The 18,833-nt window shown below is 46.1% G+C and overlaps 1 protein-coding gene across 4 annotated transcripts in view; it reads left to right on the top strand.

Annotated features, from left to right (window-relative positions):
- ZNF423 (zinc finger protein 423) overlaps positions 1–18,833 on the top strand; it is a 244,856-nt gene that overhangs the window by 148,713 nt on the left and 77,310 nt on the right. For 3 of the 4 annotated variants that reach the window (XM_077310961.1, XM_077310962.1, XM_077310964.1), the window contains one exon: positions 4,149–4,238. The exons of the other annotated variant lie outside the window; for it this stretch is intronic. In XM_077310961.1, the coding sequence (XP_077167076.1) occupies positions 4,149–4,238 (90 nt within the window). The remainder of the gene's footprint in view (positions 1–4,148; positions 4,239–18,833) is intronic. 4 annotated transcript variants of the gene reach the window in all.

Below are 18,833 nucleotides of genomic sequence, written 5' to 3'. Positions count from 1 at the left end.
CACCTTGAGACAGCCACCACCAAAGGAATGGGGAAGCTGTGAGCCTTACTGAAGTGCCAGCCTCATTTCAGGGATGGAAGCTATCGTGGTTCTTCTGGTGGATGCTCACGTCAAATATGACTTCTTGCGAGCCACAAAGAGAGCACCCCTGGTGTAGGCCCAAACAGTTTAATGAACTAAAGCGTAAAATCAATACTAGGTATTCTTTAGAGTTACCTTTTGTGGCTTTCAGTGTGTCTTTTTTTCTCTTCTTTGTTGGGTCCCACCAACTGTACCATAAGGGGTTCTCCAGCGAGGCTTCCTCAAACCATCTCAGATTATGGGCAAGGACGTTTGGGTGGAGGTAACCTTTTGGGTCCTTTGGATCCAGGTTGTATAAGGCAGTGATACTCAGTGGCTCAAGAAGGACCCACAGCTTTTCTGACCATTGTTCTCCAACATGGCACCTGCCCCATGTTTCAGGAAAGAGGGCAAGGCCCTCGTTCGCTGGGTCTTGAGGTTGGCAGATGATTTCCACCTCGAAGCAGCCACCTCTCCAGACGAAAAAGGTGTAACCTCAAAACACGACCTGTGCCCACGCAGATGCAGTGTGTGTCTGTATTCCTTTGCCGCTGTTATCTGGGCCTATTTGTTCCGAGGAATGTTGAGCAAATATTATTTTACTTTGTTCCTTTATCTGCCCTCGGAGTGAAACATCGTGTTCCTTAATATATTCAGCCACATTTGCCTTTTTTGCATACTCTCCCCCCCCCTCTCCTTTCATTTACTGCTTGGCTAATGGGTGCTCTGTTTCCCTGACATTTTTATAGCTGCTATGACAACATTCTTGTTCTGCACGATACATCCATAATGGGCAGCAATTGTAGCTTCCTGTGCCTTCCGCTGGTCCCGAGCCATGTTAAGATTCCTCCTCGCCCTCCGAATCAATTTTCATATGCAGTTGTGATTACACCTGTTTAAACATTTTCCTGGTGGCTTCCTATTTGCATGGAAAAGTGGGGAGGAACGGCTGATAAAACACCTTTTCCGTAATCTGGTGTGAGTCTTCGGGACGACGCGAGCCCGAAGTCGATGTTTGCACGCTCTCAGTCAATTTGTAGCATTTCAACGTTGTTCAGCTAGGATTGGCGACAGTGTCGCTTTCTCTTAAAGTTTGTCGGTTTCATCGGCAGGGTGTCTTTTTTTTTTATGTTCCTTGTTTTTGTCTGGCTCTTTGCTTTCTTTGAAAATAATGGCTTGGTTGCGAGGGCAGGGGGAGAGACGATATGAAGATATCATCTGCCTGTTTCTTTATCATTCCAAAACACAGCGGCTAGAATCACGCGTAATTCTGCACCGTCCCTCTGCCTCGAGCATGGGGGAAAAGGATGAATTCTCATTGGGTGGGATTGCCGCGGGAGCCAACAGGTGGCAAAACGGCTCTCAGCTCTATGTTTAAAAGACCTGTATTTTCCCGTCATGCTTCTACGTTCGTTAGGAGAAAAGCATACGGGGAAAAGAAACCATATATATTTGTGCAGGAGAAAAAGGGCAATGTGTCCTTTCAGAAGGATTGGACAGTAGACTTCTCTTGGGAGTGTTCCACTATGTTGAGGACAGGCTCATGTCCATGTTTCGCCATGATCATAGAAATAAGAACCCTATTCTTTTCTTTATGGAGCTAGAGGCAGGGCGGAGCTTTCCCCCTATTGGACTGGCATTGAGTCATAAGAAATCCACCTGCCCCCCTGACCCGCAGACTCGTAGAGTTTTTAGTGTCCTTAGATTCAGGGAAATTAAGACGCATGGCATTCCTCTCCAGGAGTTCAGTTGAAATTTGGTTTCTTTTGTTCAGGATTTCATGCCTAGGGATGCCAGACTCCAAGTGGGGCCTGGGGATCCCTCAGAACTACAATTCATTTCCAGAGTACAGAGATTGGTTTTCCTGCAGACAGTGGATGTTTTGGAAGGTGCGCTGTACGGCATTGTACCCCACTGAGGTCCCTTGTCCCCCCCAGGCTCCACACCCCAAAACTCCAGGGATTGAGCTGGGAATAGTAATTGAGTTTTGAACTGATGACTGAGGGACATGCAGTGAAGACCTGCATCCCACCATGCAGTTCTGTCCAAAACCAGGAACTGCAAGCAGGTCACACCCACCAAGGAAGCCTCCTTGAGCTGATAGGGCAGAGCAGGTCAGGTGATGCTTCCCAATCCCTGTAAAATCTACCAGCACGAATTCTGCACAAATACATGTGTGATTGCTTTGTTGAGGGTGGTCCTCTTCTTCCCTTTCCCTTCTGCATTGTGTCACCCCATCCTGACCGAACAGAAGCCCAAGAAAGACCAGTTAAATCCATGTTTTATTTGACGTTTCTCAAGGACCGGGAGTAAAATTGTGATGTCGGGGAGAGTCATTTTATTCGGAGGAATATTTTCAGTGTGCAAGTTGGCCGAGCCACCCAGCAGAAAACAAAAATTATTTGGATGCTAGTTACAGGAGCGAATTTATATTGTAGTTTAATTCTCTTGGTGTCAATTTGGTGTATTGTCTTTAATTAAAGGTCAACAGAAATTGAACTGCAAACCTCAGGGAGACTTTAAACTGGTCCTTTAAGCTTATGAGGCTACCCATTAGAGATGGTCTTTACTGCAAATTTTATTCTGTTGTTTCTGAACTCGTATAGAAAGTTATATTAGAATGTTGTTCTCCGTTGGCTGGCAAGCATGATGAGGACTTCGGGGTATTCCAGAAATTTCCCATTATTCTCAGTTTTGACCCAGTCCTTTTTTTTTTCCCCCAGCAGAGAACATTTGATAAAAAAAAATCTCATGCGCAGAGCTGACTTGGATCTTTGAGTATGTGGATGTGTGTGCGTTTGTGCGTAATGCTGCGATTTCTTAATACTGACCTCTTAATTTACCATTGCAAGAAATGTCAAACATATAGCCAGAATGGAAACAATCATCTCTTAAACATGCCTTCATCAGGAAATCCTTCTGGGCAGTGGTTTGAAGAGATAATCCAGCCGCAGAGCAGATAGTTCCCCCAAGTCAGCCTCTCTCAGCCTCTGTGCTAAATGCTGGTAGCTAAGCAAATTTTCAATATAAAACAAAGAGCAGGTCAAGAATCCCCACCCAGTTCCGCATGGGCTATTTGACCCAGGTTCGCTGGTGTTGGGAAGCTGGGCTTTCCAAAATTCCACCCAAGGACATAACGATCCAGGAGAAACTCAAGAAGACCTCGTGGAGGACCTTATCAAGGACATCAGGTCCTGATGGGATGGACTACTGTGTTTTGATTGGTTGGTAGCCTTCCCTGCCAGCTGCTGCCAGTTTGAGTAGACAATACTCAGGGTTTGAGAGTGGGGGGCTGCTTTCATCTGGGGTGGGAAGAGCCACCCTCGCATGGGGACAGGGTTACAAGATCCAAGCTGGCCGACTCTTAGAAAGTTGGGTATGTAGCTTGGGGCGGACAGAGACCTCAGCGGGGTACAATGTCATAGAGTTCATCATCCAAGGCAACTGGTCTCTGTCTGAAGATAAGCTGTAATTCCAGAATACCCCACAACTCACCTGAAGGCTGGCATTTCAGAAGAGATACAGGAAAACCCTCCCTTTTGACCGACTCCTAGGCAGTCTCCTCTTGGCCACATTACCTTTCCATAGACAAGGCTTTCATGGCCATAAGAAGCATCCTTCCTTTCAGTGGCCCAGCGGCATTCTGAAACAGGGCAGTCTGTTTTTGAGCTTGTGGTTTAGCGCTGTGCTGGATACAGAATACATGGATACATAAGTAAGTGGTGCTAAGGACCAATGTACTGTAGAGGGGGAAGGTCTAGAAAAGTGGTTGCCACTACAATTTGATTTTACTTGTGAACTTCACTGACGTCCACTTCCCCCCTTTTAAGGTAAGAGGTCCCTTGCATGCTTCTTCTTCATTTGCAGTGGCTGTTCCCCCATGCTGAGGGTTTGGTGGTGGTGGGGAGCACCTTCATTCTCACGTCTGACTCGGCTGAAGCAGGAGGGGAAGGGATCGTGTAGCGGTGGCCTCCTCCTTACCCAGCCATTTCCGCATGCCGCCTCCTGCACCCCTTCCCGGTTGTGTTTTGAACGGCTCCTTGCCTTGTGGGGAGGAGTTGAGTCTCTTTGCCTCCTGTCTCCTGTAGGTGCCGCCCCAACCCCCAATGGCGAGGTCTTGTATTCTTTTCCAGCTCCTGGCTTTCTGGAGAGGAGGATTATGAAAAATGCTATTGCAGGTAGGAGACACTGTACGGTATTCATAACTGTTAAAAGCCCTCGGACGGTGCCCTCCCCCTGCCTCCCTTTTCGCCACTGGACAGCTGCACGTTCTAAGGAGATGTCCTGTTGAATATATTGTGCATGCAACTCTTGGTCTCACTGCCCCCCCCCCACATAAAACAGGGGGAGAGACTCCCACTCTGCACACACTAGATAATGCACTTTCAGTGCAGTTTAGAAGTAGATCGTCCTGTTCCGCACAGGAAAATCCAGCTGCAAAAACACACTGAAAGTGCATTATCCGCTGTGTGCAGAATGCGTCTGAAACACTGCTTCTTCCAGAACAGTTAGATTTGTATGGCAAAACTGAGGCGGGAGGAAGATAAATGTTTATATCTGTAATTGTCTTCAGCAGTCTTTTTTTTTTTTTTTACGTCGGCTTCTACAACTTCATTTTTCTGCTCATCTCCCAGCCTCACCAGCTTAGCAATTCCCAGCAAAACAAGCTTCGTCAATTAACTTTTTAGTCAATAATGGGATGGATCCAGCCCACTTTCCTGCTAGTGTAAGATGGGTCCTATTTGAGCTCACCCCCTAAAGACTACGTTCGGGATTGTAGGACCCACGGGGACGAACTTCACTCCAGATTGCCCTTCTTTTGCCCGCACAGATTTGTAGTATCAAATTCAGAGTCTTCTAAAAGCACTGACCAGTTCGAAGCATAAACTATTTTGGCATCTGACAGTAGATCAGAGATGAAAGAATAATGTTGATTTTTGTTAAATTCCACCAAATAATTGGAATTGGATGACCGAAGGAGCTTGCGTTCTGTTTTTATTTATCTATAATCTAATTAGTAGAAGACTCAGGGCGGTTTATAATAGCTCTATATCATTTTAAGCTGTCACAGAATAAAAGCATAATCAGATTCAGTAAAAATATTTTAAGGGCCTTGCCATTCTGCTGACCCTTACTGAGAGCCAGCTTGGTCTAGTGGTTAAGAGCGACGACCTCTAATCTGGAGAGCTGGGTTTGATTCCCCGCTCCTCTGCATGTTAGAGCTGTTCTCCCTGAGCAGTTTCTGTTAGAGCTCTCTCAGCCCCATTAACCTACCTCACAGGGTGTCTGACTCCTTCTGGTAGAGAAAAGTGGGGTATAAACAACAACTCTTCTTCTTCTTCTTCTTCTTCTTCTTCTTCTTCTTCTTCTTCTTCTTCTTCTTCTTCTTCTTCTTCTTGCAGCCTGTAGGTTATAGGTAGACCAACGTGTCATCATTAAAAATCATTAAGAATTAAAAATAGTTTGTTTGGGCCCATTATTATGTATAAGCTAGTTAACATCCATCTGTCTTCAACTTTCAGGATCACTGACCATGCATTCCTTGAGATGCTAGTGGGTCATGCATGTCCCCAGTCCCTCTTACGTGTCCTTTGGGAGGTCAGGGGCCTCTGCTAAAATCATCTCCTCTCTCACTAACGGGATCACGTCCCGCTTCATTCTTTATCACGGCACAAAGTTGTTCCAGCTTGTTTCCTCCTTTTCTATCTCTCTGCTTCTCGGTCCTTGACAGTGAACTATGCAGATAAAAAGGGCCACCATGTTGATACCAGGATCGGGTCAGCAGTGAAGGGAAAGACCCTGACCTGAGATCCTAGAGAGCTGCTATCAGTCGGAGTAGCCAATACACTGACCTTGATAGACCCAGCAGTCTGGGGTAGTCAAACTGCGGCCCTCCAGATGTCCATGGACTACAATTCCCATGAGCCCTTGCCAGCAAACGCTGGCAGGGGCTCATGGGAATCGTAGTCCATGAACATCTGGAGGGCTGCAGTTTGACTACCCCTGAATTAAGCATAAGGTTGCTCACCAGGTAGAAGTCTTTCCTATCTGCTTAATCCTTAAAAACACACACACACACACCTGGATTTGCCATAAATTGGCTCTGGAACCTTCTGTACGGAATGCAGAGGCTCTGCTACCGAACTACAGGGCCTGTGTTCAATACAGGCTTAATCTTACCGGGATCTGCTAGCACTTCTTAATCTCGAGTTCAAGTCCATCCAGCGTATCTCCAGCGCCCCATGGTCTTTCTGATCCCTTTTTTAAGACTAAAAATGGTGTGCCTCCCCCCCCCCCTGTTTGTTCTTCCTTTCTCCCCGTGTTAATGCGTCTTTTAAAAGCCACTAATTACTTATATACCCAATAGTAAGAAATGTTTAAAATATACAGGCCAACAGTTAAACATGTTAATCGGGAATTATGAAAGCGAAGGGTGTATTCTAGTCGTAAGCCTTAATCGTTCCCCTAAATCTGTTCTGATTTATGGAGTCAGTGTGGGAGGCATTAATACCTCCTGTCGGCGGCCTTAACGTTTACAGATTTTTTCCCAGGCTTCGACTTACGCTCCGCTTGGAGCTGTTACTCTTGAAAGGTGCAAGGAGGGCGCTACCCATGAGCACCGAGCCTTGCGTGCAAAAAGTCCTTGTGAAAGCACTGGCAAAAAAGCACACCCACCTGTTGCACCTGCAGAGTAACCTGTACTGGTGGGGGCAGAGGAGGGGATTGCACACAGAGGGTCAGAAAACAAAACCTGCAGATTTCTCCACATTCCATTAAAACGTTTAGTGCAGGGGTAGTCAAACTGCGGCCCTCCAAATGTCCATGGACTACAATTCTCATGAGCCCCTGCCAGCATTTGCTGGCAGGGGCTCATGGGAATTGTATTCCATGGACATCTGGAGGGCCGCAGTTTGACTACCCCTGGTTTAGTGGCTCCAAAACTCCCGTTCATTTTTATTCTGGGTTGGATTTGGAATTGAAATACCTTCTGTACCAAAAGTCTGTTTGGAATGTTTCTCCGGTCTTCCGAGGAAATTCACTCTTGCAGGGCACTTTTGCCTCCAGGTTTTTGGCAAATACTGAAAGATCCATTCGTTTTATCAGAAGTCCGTTGGGCCTTGTCACTTATCAACGTTTTTTAAGCAGCTTTTTAAAGCAGAGGCTAGATAGCCATCTGAAAGACGTGCTGATTCTGTGAATTTAGGCAGATCGTGAGTGGGTGGGCAGAAGAGACTATGTCGGTGCTTGGTTCTTGTGGATTTTTCTTGCACGCTCAGGGAAATGCCAATTGCCACGTTGGGATTGGGAAGCGAAGTTCTTCCAGGCCAGACTGGCCAGGGATCCTGATTTGGGGGGAGGGCCTCACCTGGGCATGGAATTGGAGTCACTGTGGGTGGGCAGGTAGTTGTGAATTTCCTACATTCTGCAGGGGCATTGGACTAGATCACCTTGGAGGCCCCTTCCAACTCTTATGATTCCATGTTTCTAACTGTTTTCCAAGAAGAATGCCATAGAGCTAGCATGCAGCTCTTCCCTTTCTTTGGAATTAGTAAAGCAAGCAACGTAAACTTCCACCCAAGCCTTCCCCATTTTGCTGGGTCCCACGGAGCCTTGACGTGTCGGCATCAGGGGAGTCCCTGTTTAAATTGAAGGGCACCTGATCAGTGTCCATCCTTGAAGGTCAGCAGATCTTGGTGGCCAGAAGGTTTGTTCGCACCTCTGCGGTGCTCTGATCCAGCTCGGTGTCAGTCGGCACCCATTTCCTGCGCAACGCCGCTGGAATATCGTGTTTCAGTTCCTGTTCGTAGTGTTACTTAGCGCAGTCTCTTGCTCCTCTGCCAAGCTGGCATTGCTTGAAGGTTGACTTCCTGTGCAGATGATCTAAAAGTGCCTGAGCGAATTCTTCCTCTACGGCCGTTGGGAGATAAAAGTCAGGACGCTGGGGATTATAAAGAGGGAGCCAAATTATATTTATAATATTAAAGTTGAGTGCATTTGTGGTTTTGCCGTCCTCTAGGGTTTCTCATAAGTAGAAAAACACGAATTAGCATTTTCCATTTCCATATATTGACTGGAAAAATAGCCCTCTTCTCAATTAAGACCTATAGCTTTTGGGATGTAGGCAACAATTTTATAAAATATTTACAACGGGATTTGCATTTTGCACGGCGCGACACGTCTCCCTCCCTTCCCCGCTCCCTCTTTTCGGTCTCCTCGTCTACTCAAGAAGGGCTCGGGCCTAGCGGAGGAAATGCATTTCGCCCAGCGAGATGGGAAATAAATCTAAAAATGGACTGGCTTGCGAGGAGCACTTGAGAATGCCCGCTGTTGATTGTGGTCTCCAGTAATTATCTAAGGTCGATTTTTTCCCAACCACATATTTTGTTATATCATCTTTAAAGGCTGCACTCCCAGTGGAAATCTATTACTTTCCCCTTTAAAACTGGCATTGGGAAGGGAAAAAAAGGACCGTTAGCAGCTTTGTGTTAGACAGATAAGTGGAACACTCCCTCCCCTCCCTCCTTCCCTCCCCTCCCTCCCGAATGTAAATGCGTGTTGTAAAGAACATAGCTATTTCCTGGATAATTTGCAGTTGTATATTTTATGTTAATTTCACCGAAAATATTGCACCCCTGCCAGGTTTAGTAGAGGCTCACTGTGATATGAATAATTTCTAGCAAATCATTTTTTTCCCTCATTTAAGATTTGGCACCTTTTAAAGATTTTAATAATAGCAACAAGGAAGAAGATTTAGAACGAGGGAGACGTTGCAAAGCAAAGAGATGCATGTCGAGAGCAAATGTAAACTAGCAAGAATAATTACATGGCAAACACATTTTTTTTTCTCACAGATGAGGGTTTTTTTTGGCCCCCCTTCTTGCTTGCCACATAATAACTATTTACTAAACTGTTTATTTTAGGCCCTTAGTTTACAATAAAATATTTATGTTTGCTTTGGTGCAATAAGGAATATTGACAAAATACTACTGAGATTAAAAAAAAAAAGAAACAGACAGTTTGTATTCCACTTGCTAGACAGCAGTAGTTGTCTTAAGAGCATATACTGGGCCAATTCGGACTTCGACTAGTTCGGAATCCACACATTACCACAGAGATCCAGGGAATTCCTAGAGCAGTCCACATTGACCTGTGATGCACTTGTGGGTTTTTGCTGGAAGTGACATCACAATGCAGGTAACACTCTTTTGTCAAGGATTCTCCCCCCCCCCCCGAATTTCTGCTATTTGGGACCTCCAGAATAGCAACCCTAGGATTCTGTCATGTAGAACAGGGGTAGTCAACCTGTGGTCCTCCAGATGTTCATGGACTACAATTCCCATGAACCCCTGCCAGCGAATGCTGGCAGGGGCTCATGGGAAATGTAGTCCATGGACATCTGGAGAACCACAGGTTGACTACCCCTGATGTAGAACATTGCAGTTGGGAAAGTGCTGATGTCAGGTTTCTGAATCTATAAGGGCCCTGGAAGAAAGGCTGATTAGCCATCTCATCCCAAGCTCATGTAGCTTCAGTTGAAGAGACTCTGCTGTGAACTTGGCCAAGGTAGCATCACATAGGCTATTTTGCTGTAGCCTCGTCTTCAGGATGGGTACAATGATGCCAAGTGCCTTCATAGGCTTCTTGTAAGGGTTATGGCCATCTCGCCCTGGATGCTCTGTGGATTTTACAACGTTTGGTGTCAACGCTACGGTGATGATGACTTTGTTGCAAGTGGTCTTCTTTCTGCCTGGGATGGCAGCGTTGACCCTTTGCTTTGGAGCCCAATCTGAGATGCTGCCTCACCGCATATAATGATTATTACTACAGTGCTACTATCTGTCCTTCTAGAGCTGTCTCAGTTCCGCAGAGCCTGCAAAACGGAACTCTTCCACCAGGTCTTGGGTTGAGGCCGGGTTTCAGGGACAACAGGATCCATTCTTCTGGCCAATACTGTACCATTCTGTGAACCTATGCCTGTGATGGTTGATTCTAGATCGGGGAGGACTGGGGATTATGCCGCTATTTTGTGGGTCTTTTATGGTATTAGGGGACTTGTGATTTGTTTTATTGGGGTTTTAATCTGCTTCCGTTTAACCCGCCATGGGTCTGTGGAGAGTGGTGGGATATAAGTCAAAGAGGTAGGTAGGTAGGTAGGTAGGTAGGTAGGTAGGTAGGTAGGTAGGTAGATAGATAGATAGATAGATAGATAGATAGATAGATAGATATGATGTTTTGCCTCTACCAGTGAGAAATATATTTATTCATCTACTAAAATATTTAGACTCCACCTTTCTGGTTGGCTCAGGATGGCCTACAACCATAATTAAAACATTACAGATGAAACCCTGGCAAACAAGTAGGACTTGAAAGATCTCGGCTACGCCAACCACCCCCAGTCTGCCGGCTGGTGGAGGAGGTCTAGCCCTGCATTTCAGCCATGTTCCCGGCAGCTGAAAGAGTTCTAGGCTGGCATTGCCAGCTATGTGCCCCCTCCCTACATAGATATCTGGTAGAATTGTTTGGCAGCCAGAGCAAACGGTCTAGAAGACTGGAAGGCCCAAGTTCAAATCTCCGCTCTGCCACAGAAGCTCACTGAGTTGGAGAAGAATAAGAGTTGGCTTTTATACCCTGCTTTGCACTTCCAGAAGGAAGTTCGGTTCCATCGATGGAATGGCCTTCCGCTGTGGGAAATGCCGTTGAATCTTAACGGATTGTTGGAAGAAAAGTCCATCTTTAATAAGCGCGTTCTCTCCCCCTCCCCAAATGTGGACTATTCCCTCTCACAGTAGCATTCCTGATTTAGAATGAATTGAGAAACAAACAAATTCAAGGCACACCAGTGTAGCTGCACATGGAGTTTTCAACGGGTTTATCGTCACTGATTTTAGCTACTCAGCCAGCTTCCGTTCCCAGCAGTTCTTGCCATTACAAGGAAAGCTGTAGCAATTTTGCTCTGAAAAATGAGCACGTATGGGCAAGTTACAGAATACAAATGAACCTTAATTTAGGTGTCTATGGAATGGCTGCCTCCCATCTAACAAAACGTCTGAAATGAAAGATGTTTTGGAGAACGATAATCTTCGTTCTTGGCCATCAGCTGTTCTGAGCTCGGAACTGCTTGGTGGATCCCAACGGATTTCGCACGCAGGGTTAAAATTTGTCTCGAGCCTTTAAAATGAAGTCCAGCCTCACATTTTTGCAGCCAGAAAAGAAACCTGAATTACACGTTGGAAGCTTGAAGTTATCCTTCTTGGAACGTCTGGGAACGGTTTGGAATGTTATGATTCTTGGAATGTCTGCAATTCCATGAACAAATGTCAGCTTTCTCAGTGGCGAAAAGCAACAACCCCTAATTAATCGATTAATTAGATTCATATACCGCCCTACCCAATAAACCAGCTCAGGGCTGTGTACAACACTTAAGCAACAACAATACAAGTTAAGGCCATGCAACTGAGTTACAATTAATCAATCATTGAAACTCATCACAGTTTTAAAACAGTTCCCAACCGTGTCAAAAGACAGTCAGCATCAAGAACCAGGTAATATACCGTGTGTGCTGCAAAAGGAACTTCTGTGTGCATGCTCTGGCTAATTCGTTTGAAAAGAGGACACCGGTTTTATGTGGGTGTGCGTTTTTTCGGTGCTGAGCGAGTCCTCCCTTTGGAATGAATGGGGACATTGCAGTGTGGCGCAGTATCCACCAGGGTGCACTGGTTAGCCTAGGTGATGGGGAGTGCCTTCAAGTCATCCGGCGAAATCTGTATGTTTTTAAAGCAAGAGATGGTCAGAGCTGGTTTGCTATTGGCTGCCTCTGCTTACTTCCTTGTTGGGCTCCCAACCAAATAGATCTGAGGAGATCAGGCTAGCCTGGCCAGGTTGTTTAGCTTGGGACCAGGGTTCAAATCTTCCCTCTGTGAAGGAATACACTCAGGTCACCTTGGGTCAGTCGCTGTTTGTCAGCTTCGCCTACCCCACAGGGAGGAGAGGTGAATCATGAACGCATGAAGCTGCCTTATACCAAATCAGGTCAACAGCGTCTGCTCAGATGGGTAGCAGCTCTCCAGAAACTCTGATAGCGGTCTTTCACACCTACTAGCTGAGCCTTTTAACCGGAGATGCCGGGGATCGAACTTGGGGCTCGGCATGTACAGTAGATGAGAGCCAGTTTGGTGTAGTGGTTAGGAGGGTGGACTTCTAATCTGGCAAGCCGGGTTCGATTCCCCACCGCCCCCACCACATGCAACCAGCTGGGTGACCTTGGGCTCGCCATGGCACTGATAAAACTGTTCTGACCGGGCAGTGATATCAGGGCTCTCTCAGCCTCACCCACCCCACAGGGTGTCTGTTGTGGGGAGAGGAAAGGGAAGGCGAATGTAAGCCGCTTTGAGCCTCCTTCGGGTAGGGAAAAGCGGCATATAAGAACGAACTCTTCTTCTTCTTCTTCTTCTTCTTCTTCTTCTTCTTCTTCTTCTTCTCCTTCTCCTTCTCCTTCTCCTTCTCCTTCTCCTTCTCCTTCTCCTTCTTCTTCTCCTTCTCCTTCTCCTTCTTCTTCTTCTTCTAGATGCTCCGTCACTGAGCCGTGGTCCATTTTGAGTACTGCTTTGAGCTCCTTGGCGGAAGTGCGGGATCAGAATGAGTTGAGCTCCCGTGCTGTCCCAGAACACTTCCTTTGTTGTCTTTTCAAGATTATAGATATCAAAATGCAACGTTTAGAGAGCTCTCACCATTTATAATTTTCCGCTGCGGACAAGCTGGACTCCTTCTAATTGTAGCCATGTTGGTTCATCGCTGACGTTTAACCTCCAGTTGGCTAGATGCTGGGATCTGCAATGCAAATGAATATTCCTATGTGTAAATTGGCTCCTAGGAAAGTAAATTAGCCAGCTCCCTTCCGTGATGCCTCCTTAAAGGCCTTTTATCACATTAGAAATCATTATCCTCAGCAGTAATTTTACGAAACCGGCCTAGGCTCGGCCCTTCATTAGAGAGGCAGCTGAAACGAGGAAGACCCAAGCCCCCCCCCCCCGCCTTTTTGGAGGGAGTCGATTTGCAATCGAAAATAAACCTATTGAGATGCCCCTACTTTTCTCTTCAAGGTCCGGGTCAACCTTTTCTCAGAGTACGCAAAACGATATTCTGGCTTGGTGAAGTTTTGTTCAGAACAACAATAAAAAAAAGATCAAGCAGCCCCGTTTTCACCAGGGCTTTATCACTTCGAACCAAGAACAAATTGTTGCCGTGAAGAATAGGTCATAAAGGGTTCCGCCCCCCATAATATGCCAATATATATTATTTCTACAGCCTTTTAAAATGCAAATAACCGTATTGATCATTGTCTTTTACGATCCTGTGAGGCAGAGCGGGTATTCTCAATTTATAGATGGGGAACTGCCTGAGTTGTGAGAGAATAAGTGAGAGCACGTCAGTTTGGCAAGTGAGGGTACAGTCCCGGTAGTTCAAATTAACTGTCACGGCTTCTCTCAAAGAATCATGGGAACTACAGTAGCGTAAGGCGACTGAGAATTCTTTCAAAAGATACCTCATTCCTCTCCTAAAAATGGAGTTCCCTAGAGAAATTCAATGACTGAATTGAGGTTCTGTCAGAAGCTGGCCCCATGTTGCCACAGATAGTATACAGCAGAAGACTCCTGATGGGGAATAAGGGCCCAGTGAGGGCAAGGTCTCTATCATGGTGCTAGAGGCTGAAAGAAGAGCTTTAAGGTGTTTTTGCAGTCAACTTGGGTTAGCTACACTCCAGATGCATCCACCATTTTAATGAAATATGGCTGAGAAATTTTCTAACTCCTGTAACTAAGTTGGTAGTTCTCTTTCCTTGGGAAGGTCTTCTCATGTTGTTAATTCTCTCATGTTCATGCTCTTTTGTGTTGGTTTTTAACAAATATATTTTCATACACACAAGGTGAGTGCCTTACCCTAGATTAGGATAAAAAAAGGAGAGACACAGCGCATATTTGTTTCTTCCACGAGGACTTGTAGCAAGTGGCCAGCCATTTCCTGCACCATAGCGGCACCTAGTGACACCTTACAAGTATTACCTGTTGTTAGCTCACTGAACAAAAAATGAAAGGAAAGAAATGCAGGTTCCCGGGAACTGATATAGCTTCTGTCCTAGTAGTATTTCCCAACATTTTAGGTGGAGTTCATAAGATTTACTTTTTTCACTTAGCACTAGATAATCGTGCGCCTCCCCAAATCTGCTTGAAGTTAGTCTTCTCCCTGTCCTGCTGATTTTGACAATTCTGTCCAAGTTTAATTTTTTATTTATTATATTTATATACCGCCCTCCCCGAAGGCTCAGATTTTGTGAAGCTCTCTCTCCCCCCCCCCTTCATTTTCTGTTTGAGGTATAGACCAAAACTTGTTGATTGGCGGAAGGAGGAAAGGGCTGCAATTGGAACAGCCCAAACATTGTTTTACAAAACGTGACATTGCCTTGGCATGCTCTGAGAGCAGCTGGACTTCATTAAGTCCTGGTGTTAATTACTGGGGGACTGAAAGTTCAGAATGTCTGCAGGAACAATAGGGGGAAACACTTAAGAGAAAGTCACCTTGAACTCAAGGCTTTGAGAGGGAGAAGATTGACTGTTATAGCCTCCTTGTTCCAAATTGATTTCCAAAAATGGCAAGAGAGCAGTACCTTGGCCATAAGAATTACTTTCAAGTGGCTTGATCTTGTTGTTAACCGGGCAGGAGGTAGGGGGGCCAGGAGGGGAGCTGCATGGTTTTAATCTGTCCCAGATTAAGGTGAGCAAAAGGCATTAATGTTATGTTTTTCTGTAGTGTGTTTCAGAATTTCTCGTTTTATTCTCCTGAGTTTTTTTTCCCCTCCTTCCTCCGCCACATACAGTGTGGTTTGAGGAGGAATTATTAATAGCTTCACATACCGTATGCAGTATTCTATTGAGAAAACCTGTTAGGCCTCTGTATCCGAAGGGAAAATGTTTTAAAAGGGAAGTGTGTGTGCGGGTGGGGAGGGGAACGGATGAATGTCACGGAGAGGCAAACGTCCACGTAACCGCCAGTGCCCCATAAGGCCTCCTTGCCAAGATGAAAGTGGGCCAATCCCAACCCTTGGTGCAGGAGGGCGCGGGGAGCTCCGTTCGAATTTCGGTGGCATTTCACCCCCTTACTCTGTCCGAGCCTTGCAGTTGTCTGATGAAAACAAGTCGGGGGACCGAGGTGGGCAGGAGCCGCGCGTGGGGCGGGAGACGGGGGAACCAGGAAGATTGGAGGAGGATTAGATATTACATTTCCTCCTTAATTCTTCATCAGGGCTCCTGCCTCCTTTTGCTAGGGAGAGAGGGAAAGGAGAGAGAGAGAGAGAAAGAAAGAAATCAATGCATTCTGATTCGGTAATTTCCCAGGGTGCCTCACTCTGAGCACGGAGTGCCCTGGGAGGTGACATAGCCGGTCACGGAAGCTTGAACTCTCTTCCCCCCCCCCCCTCCACCGAAAGAATTCATTGGAATTTCACAACCTTTGCATGCTTTTGTGAAAAACACTCATTTGTGTTTGCGCCAAACCTGCTAATGGCGGATGCCAGGGTTTGCAAATCCCACCTACATTGGGTGCTCGTTATGGCATGGAATGCGCCGTTAATAATGCATCTGTGAAACTCAGCTGTGAGGAAGCCAAGTAATTATCCCACCGTAGCGTTCCCTGCCTCAGTGTCATCACAACTGGGGCTTCATTAAAAGTCCTAACAGTAGAGATGTTGGGGGGGGGGTGTGTAGCCGGTGTGTACGTACGTATCGGGGCGCGTGCGTGTGTATATGTGTGTATATATATTCATTTAAATTATCAGCCATGCCACGGCTCAGAGGTAATTTGACTTTTTGAAACCGCGGAGCCCTTGTGAATTTCCTTCCTCCTTTCCCCTCTCACTGCCGTACCAGCTGATCAGCCCCACAAGAACAAAAGGTTTATCTGAAGCTATGAAGCATATATTCGCCAGCTTCTGGCGTCTAGATAAAAAAAAAAAATCAAAGTACTCCATTGAACATGTTAATACTGAGCAAAATGCACGCAGTCAGACACTAAACCTTTACAGGGATTTAAGCATTTGAAAACTGATACGCTGATCAGGTCTTGAGTCAGGCTCCTTAAGCGTGGGGCCGAGCAAAAAAGAAATCGGAAAACGATATGGGTTTTTTTTAAATAAAACAAACGGGATGCTTGCCGAGCGATCCTAAGCAGAGTTGCACCTGTCTAAATCCATTGAAGTTGGTGGGTTTAGAAGGGCTTTAACTCTGTTTAGGAGTGCACTGTTACCGGTCCTTCTTTTGCTTCCAGAAATATGTTTTCGTCTTTGTGGAACAGGTTAGCAGGGATACTGGGGTTCATTATTTTTCTTGCATGTTAGACAACTGGGCGGGGGAGCTATTACCACGCAAGAGGAGGTGTGGCTTCTTTGCTGACCTTGGGAGAGTTGGGAGGCCAACCGCAGTTTGTGATCTGAACAGAGATTTTTCTTGAGCTTACCCTTCAATGCTTTTAGTTGGAGCATTTCCAGTTGTAGAGCTGGGTGATTCCTTTATTATTAAGAGCTGAAGAAAGTTCGAGGATTATGCATCCTTACTACAGTCGGCAACTTGTTTACTACTGACTGCATTAGGAAACCCCTGAAACTTTCTTCGGGTTTCAAGAAACCCCAGAAGTGATGTGATCATTGGGAAGCATAGCTGTGTACATGCTCTGATAAGATCTTGTTTGTGAACAGGGTCATGTTTTGACAGACACAGCCAAAGTTTTAATCTTGAACGATCCACTGGAAGGATTTCGGGTAGCTGGCATGAAAGCATCCTTGCTTAGTGCTGCTACCAATCAGTGCTGCTTTATATGCTTGATTGGTCGTCCTTGTTGTGAAAGAGCTCCTTCTGTTTCTTATGGGAAGTACCTGATCTGAGATGAGTAAGACCTTTGCTTTTATTTCTCTTTTGGATTGGGCTCAGCTTGGCTGAAGAATATGGGCAAGCCACTCAGGTCCCCCCTTCTGCCGGCATGAGTTTTTTTTTTAAATAATGTTTTCCCCCTCCAGGGAGTTACTGGAATAAACAAATGGAAGCAAGGAAGTAAACAAAATAACTCAAAATCTTGGGTGGGTCCTGGATCGACCTCATGGTTTCAGCCAGCAAGCCACTGGGCAAGAAGCCAAAACAACGATCGCTTGGGCTTGCAATTTTGAATGTGCCCAGGCTAAATACCAGATCAGATTCCGCTCAGGCTAGACAAGCTGTCTCCCAGCTTCCTCCCCTCCTAGAAACGCTGCTGGCCATGTTCAGGGTGAATATCTGCAAGCAGAGGAGAGACGAGAGAGAGAGAGAGAGAGAGAGGAAACTGCTGGATGTCATTTCCTGTTTTGGAGAAGGAATTGATGCCACGGCCCTCTAGAAATTTATAAATACTAATGGGTTTTACCACAGAAATTTGAAAATTCCTAGAATGTCATGACATCACTTCCTGTTCTGAAACAGGAAGCGGTGTCCCAATAACATTCTTCCCCCATTTTCCCCTCCCTGCTCCTCCACTGAGCAAGGGCATGGGATGGGAAATGTTGCTGGAACCTGGTAAGTGGCAACACCAACCCCAGTTCCCATCTATGCACCTCCAGGTTGTTTTATCCCTGCCTACCTGATGGCTCGTGCTGTGGGAGGTGCCCAGCTAGCCTGCTGCAGGTAGGTATGACAAGGCAGTGCTGCTTCAGAATTAGGTGCTGAGGACTACATTTCCCTTGGACACTTGCTGAAAGAGCTGGGGAAGAAGAGGAGGCAGGCACAGAAACTCTGCCCTGATCCTGACTGGCTACATGTTGTAGCTGCAATAATCAGTCACGTTTGGTTGAGGGGTAGTGGAGGAGGGAGCGGAATGCTTCTCTGGCTTCGACCTACGGTCTGCCCTGGTGAAGAGGTCAGGGCTGCAAGGCTCAAGATGAAGCTGAGCCCTGCTAGCTACGAAAGGTTCACTCCAGCTATGCTCGTTGGCTGTATCACTATGCGTGTTGCATCTTGACCGCTGGAGGTAATGCGATTTGGCTCTGAGCAGGGCCTGGATAGGAAACCATCTGGGAACCATTTATGAGTGACTGAATTCTCAGGAGGGAAAACAAGGTGGAAGCGTAGCAATAATAACATACATTCGTATAACATCCATGTCCTGAGCACGGCCAGTTACAGGAGAAATATTTTGGATGGATAGCCGATAGCTACAGTAACCCCCTTTCTCTTGGGGATATTCCAGAATCTAAATACCTACTGCAAGAACTTAAATTTGTTCCATGTGTCTTTTGGTAGTAATTTAGGTTTCCATCTGTGTAAATCTGTATTATTATCCTTCTTCCACTCCCTCGCTGTCCATTCTTCTTCTGTCCTCCTTCCAAGGAGCTAAGGCTGCATTTTCTGTTATAGCCTCACAACAACCCTGGGATGTAGGTTAAGTTGAATACCAGTGATTGGCTCCATGTTACCCAGTGAGCCTCATGGTGGAGTAGGGATTCAAACCTGTGCCTCCCCCATCTTAATCTGGCTCTTGACATATATGCGTACTTGTCTTTGGTCACTGATATCTCCCTTTGTCTTCCGAGAGGACACGTACCAGTATTTTAAAATTATAATCAGTCAATGAACTTGCATGTAGACTGGACTACTGCCATGCACTGCACTTGGAGCTACCCTGGAAGACTATTTGGAGGCTGCATCTAGTGCAGAACTCTGTGCCTAGAGTGCTAGTTGGGGCCAGCTATCAGGAGTACG

Source organism: Paroedura picta, chromosome 14 (assembly GCF_049243985.1).
Source record: "Paroedura picta isolate Pp20150507F chromosome 14, Ppicta_v3.0, whole genome shotgun sequence".
NCBI lineage: Eukaryota > Metazoa > Chordata > Lepidosauria > Squamata > Gekkonidae > Paroedura > Paroedura picta.
Note: the sequence above shows the minus strand (reverse complement) of the source record. Positions and strands in the feature narration are given on the sequence as shown.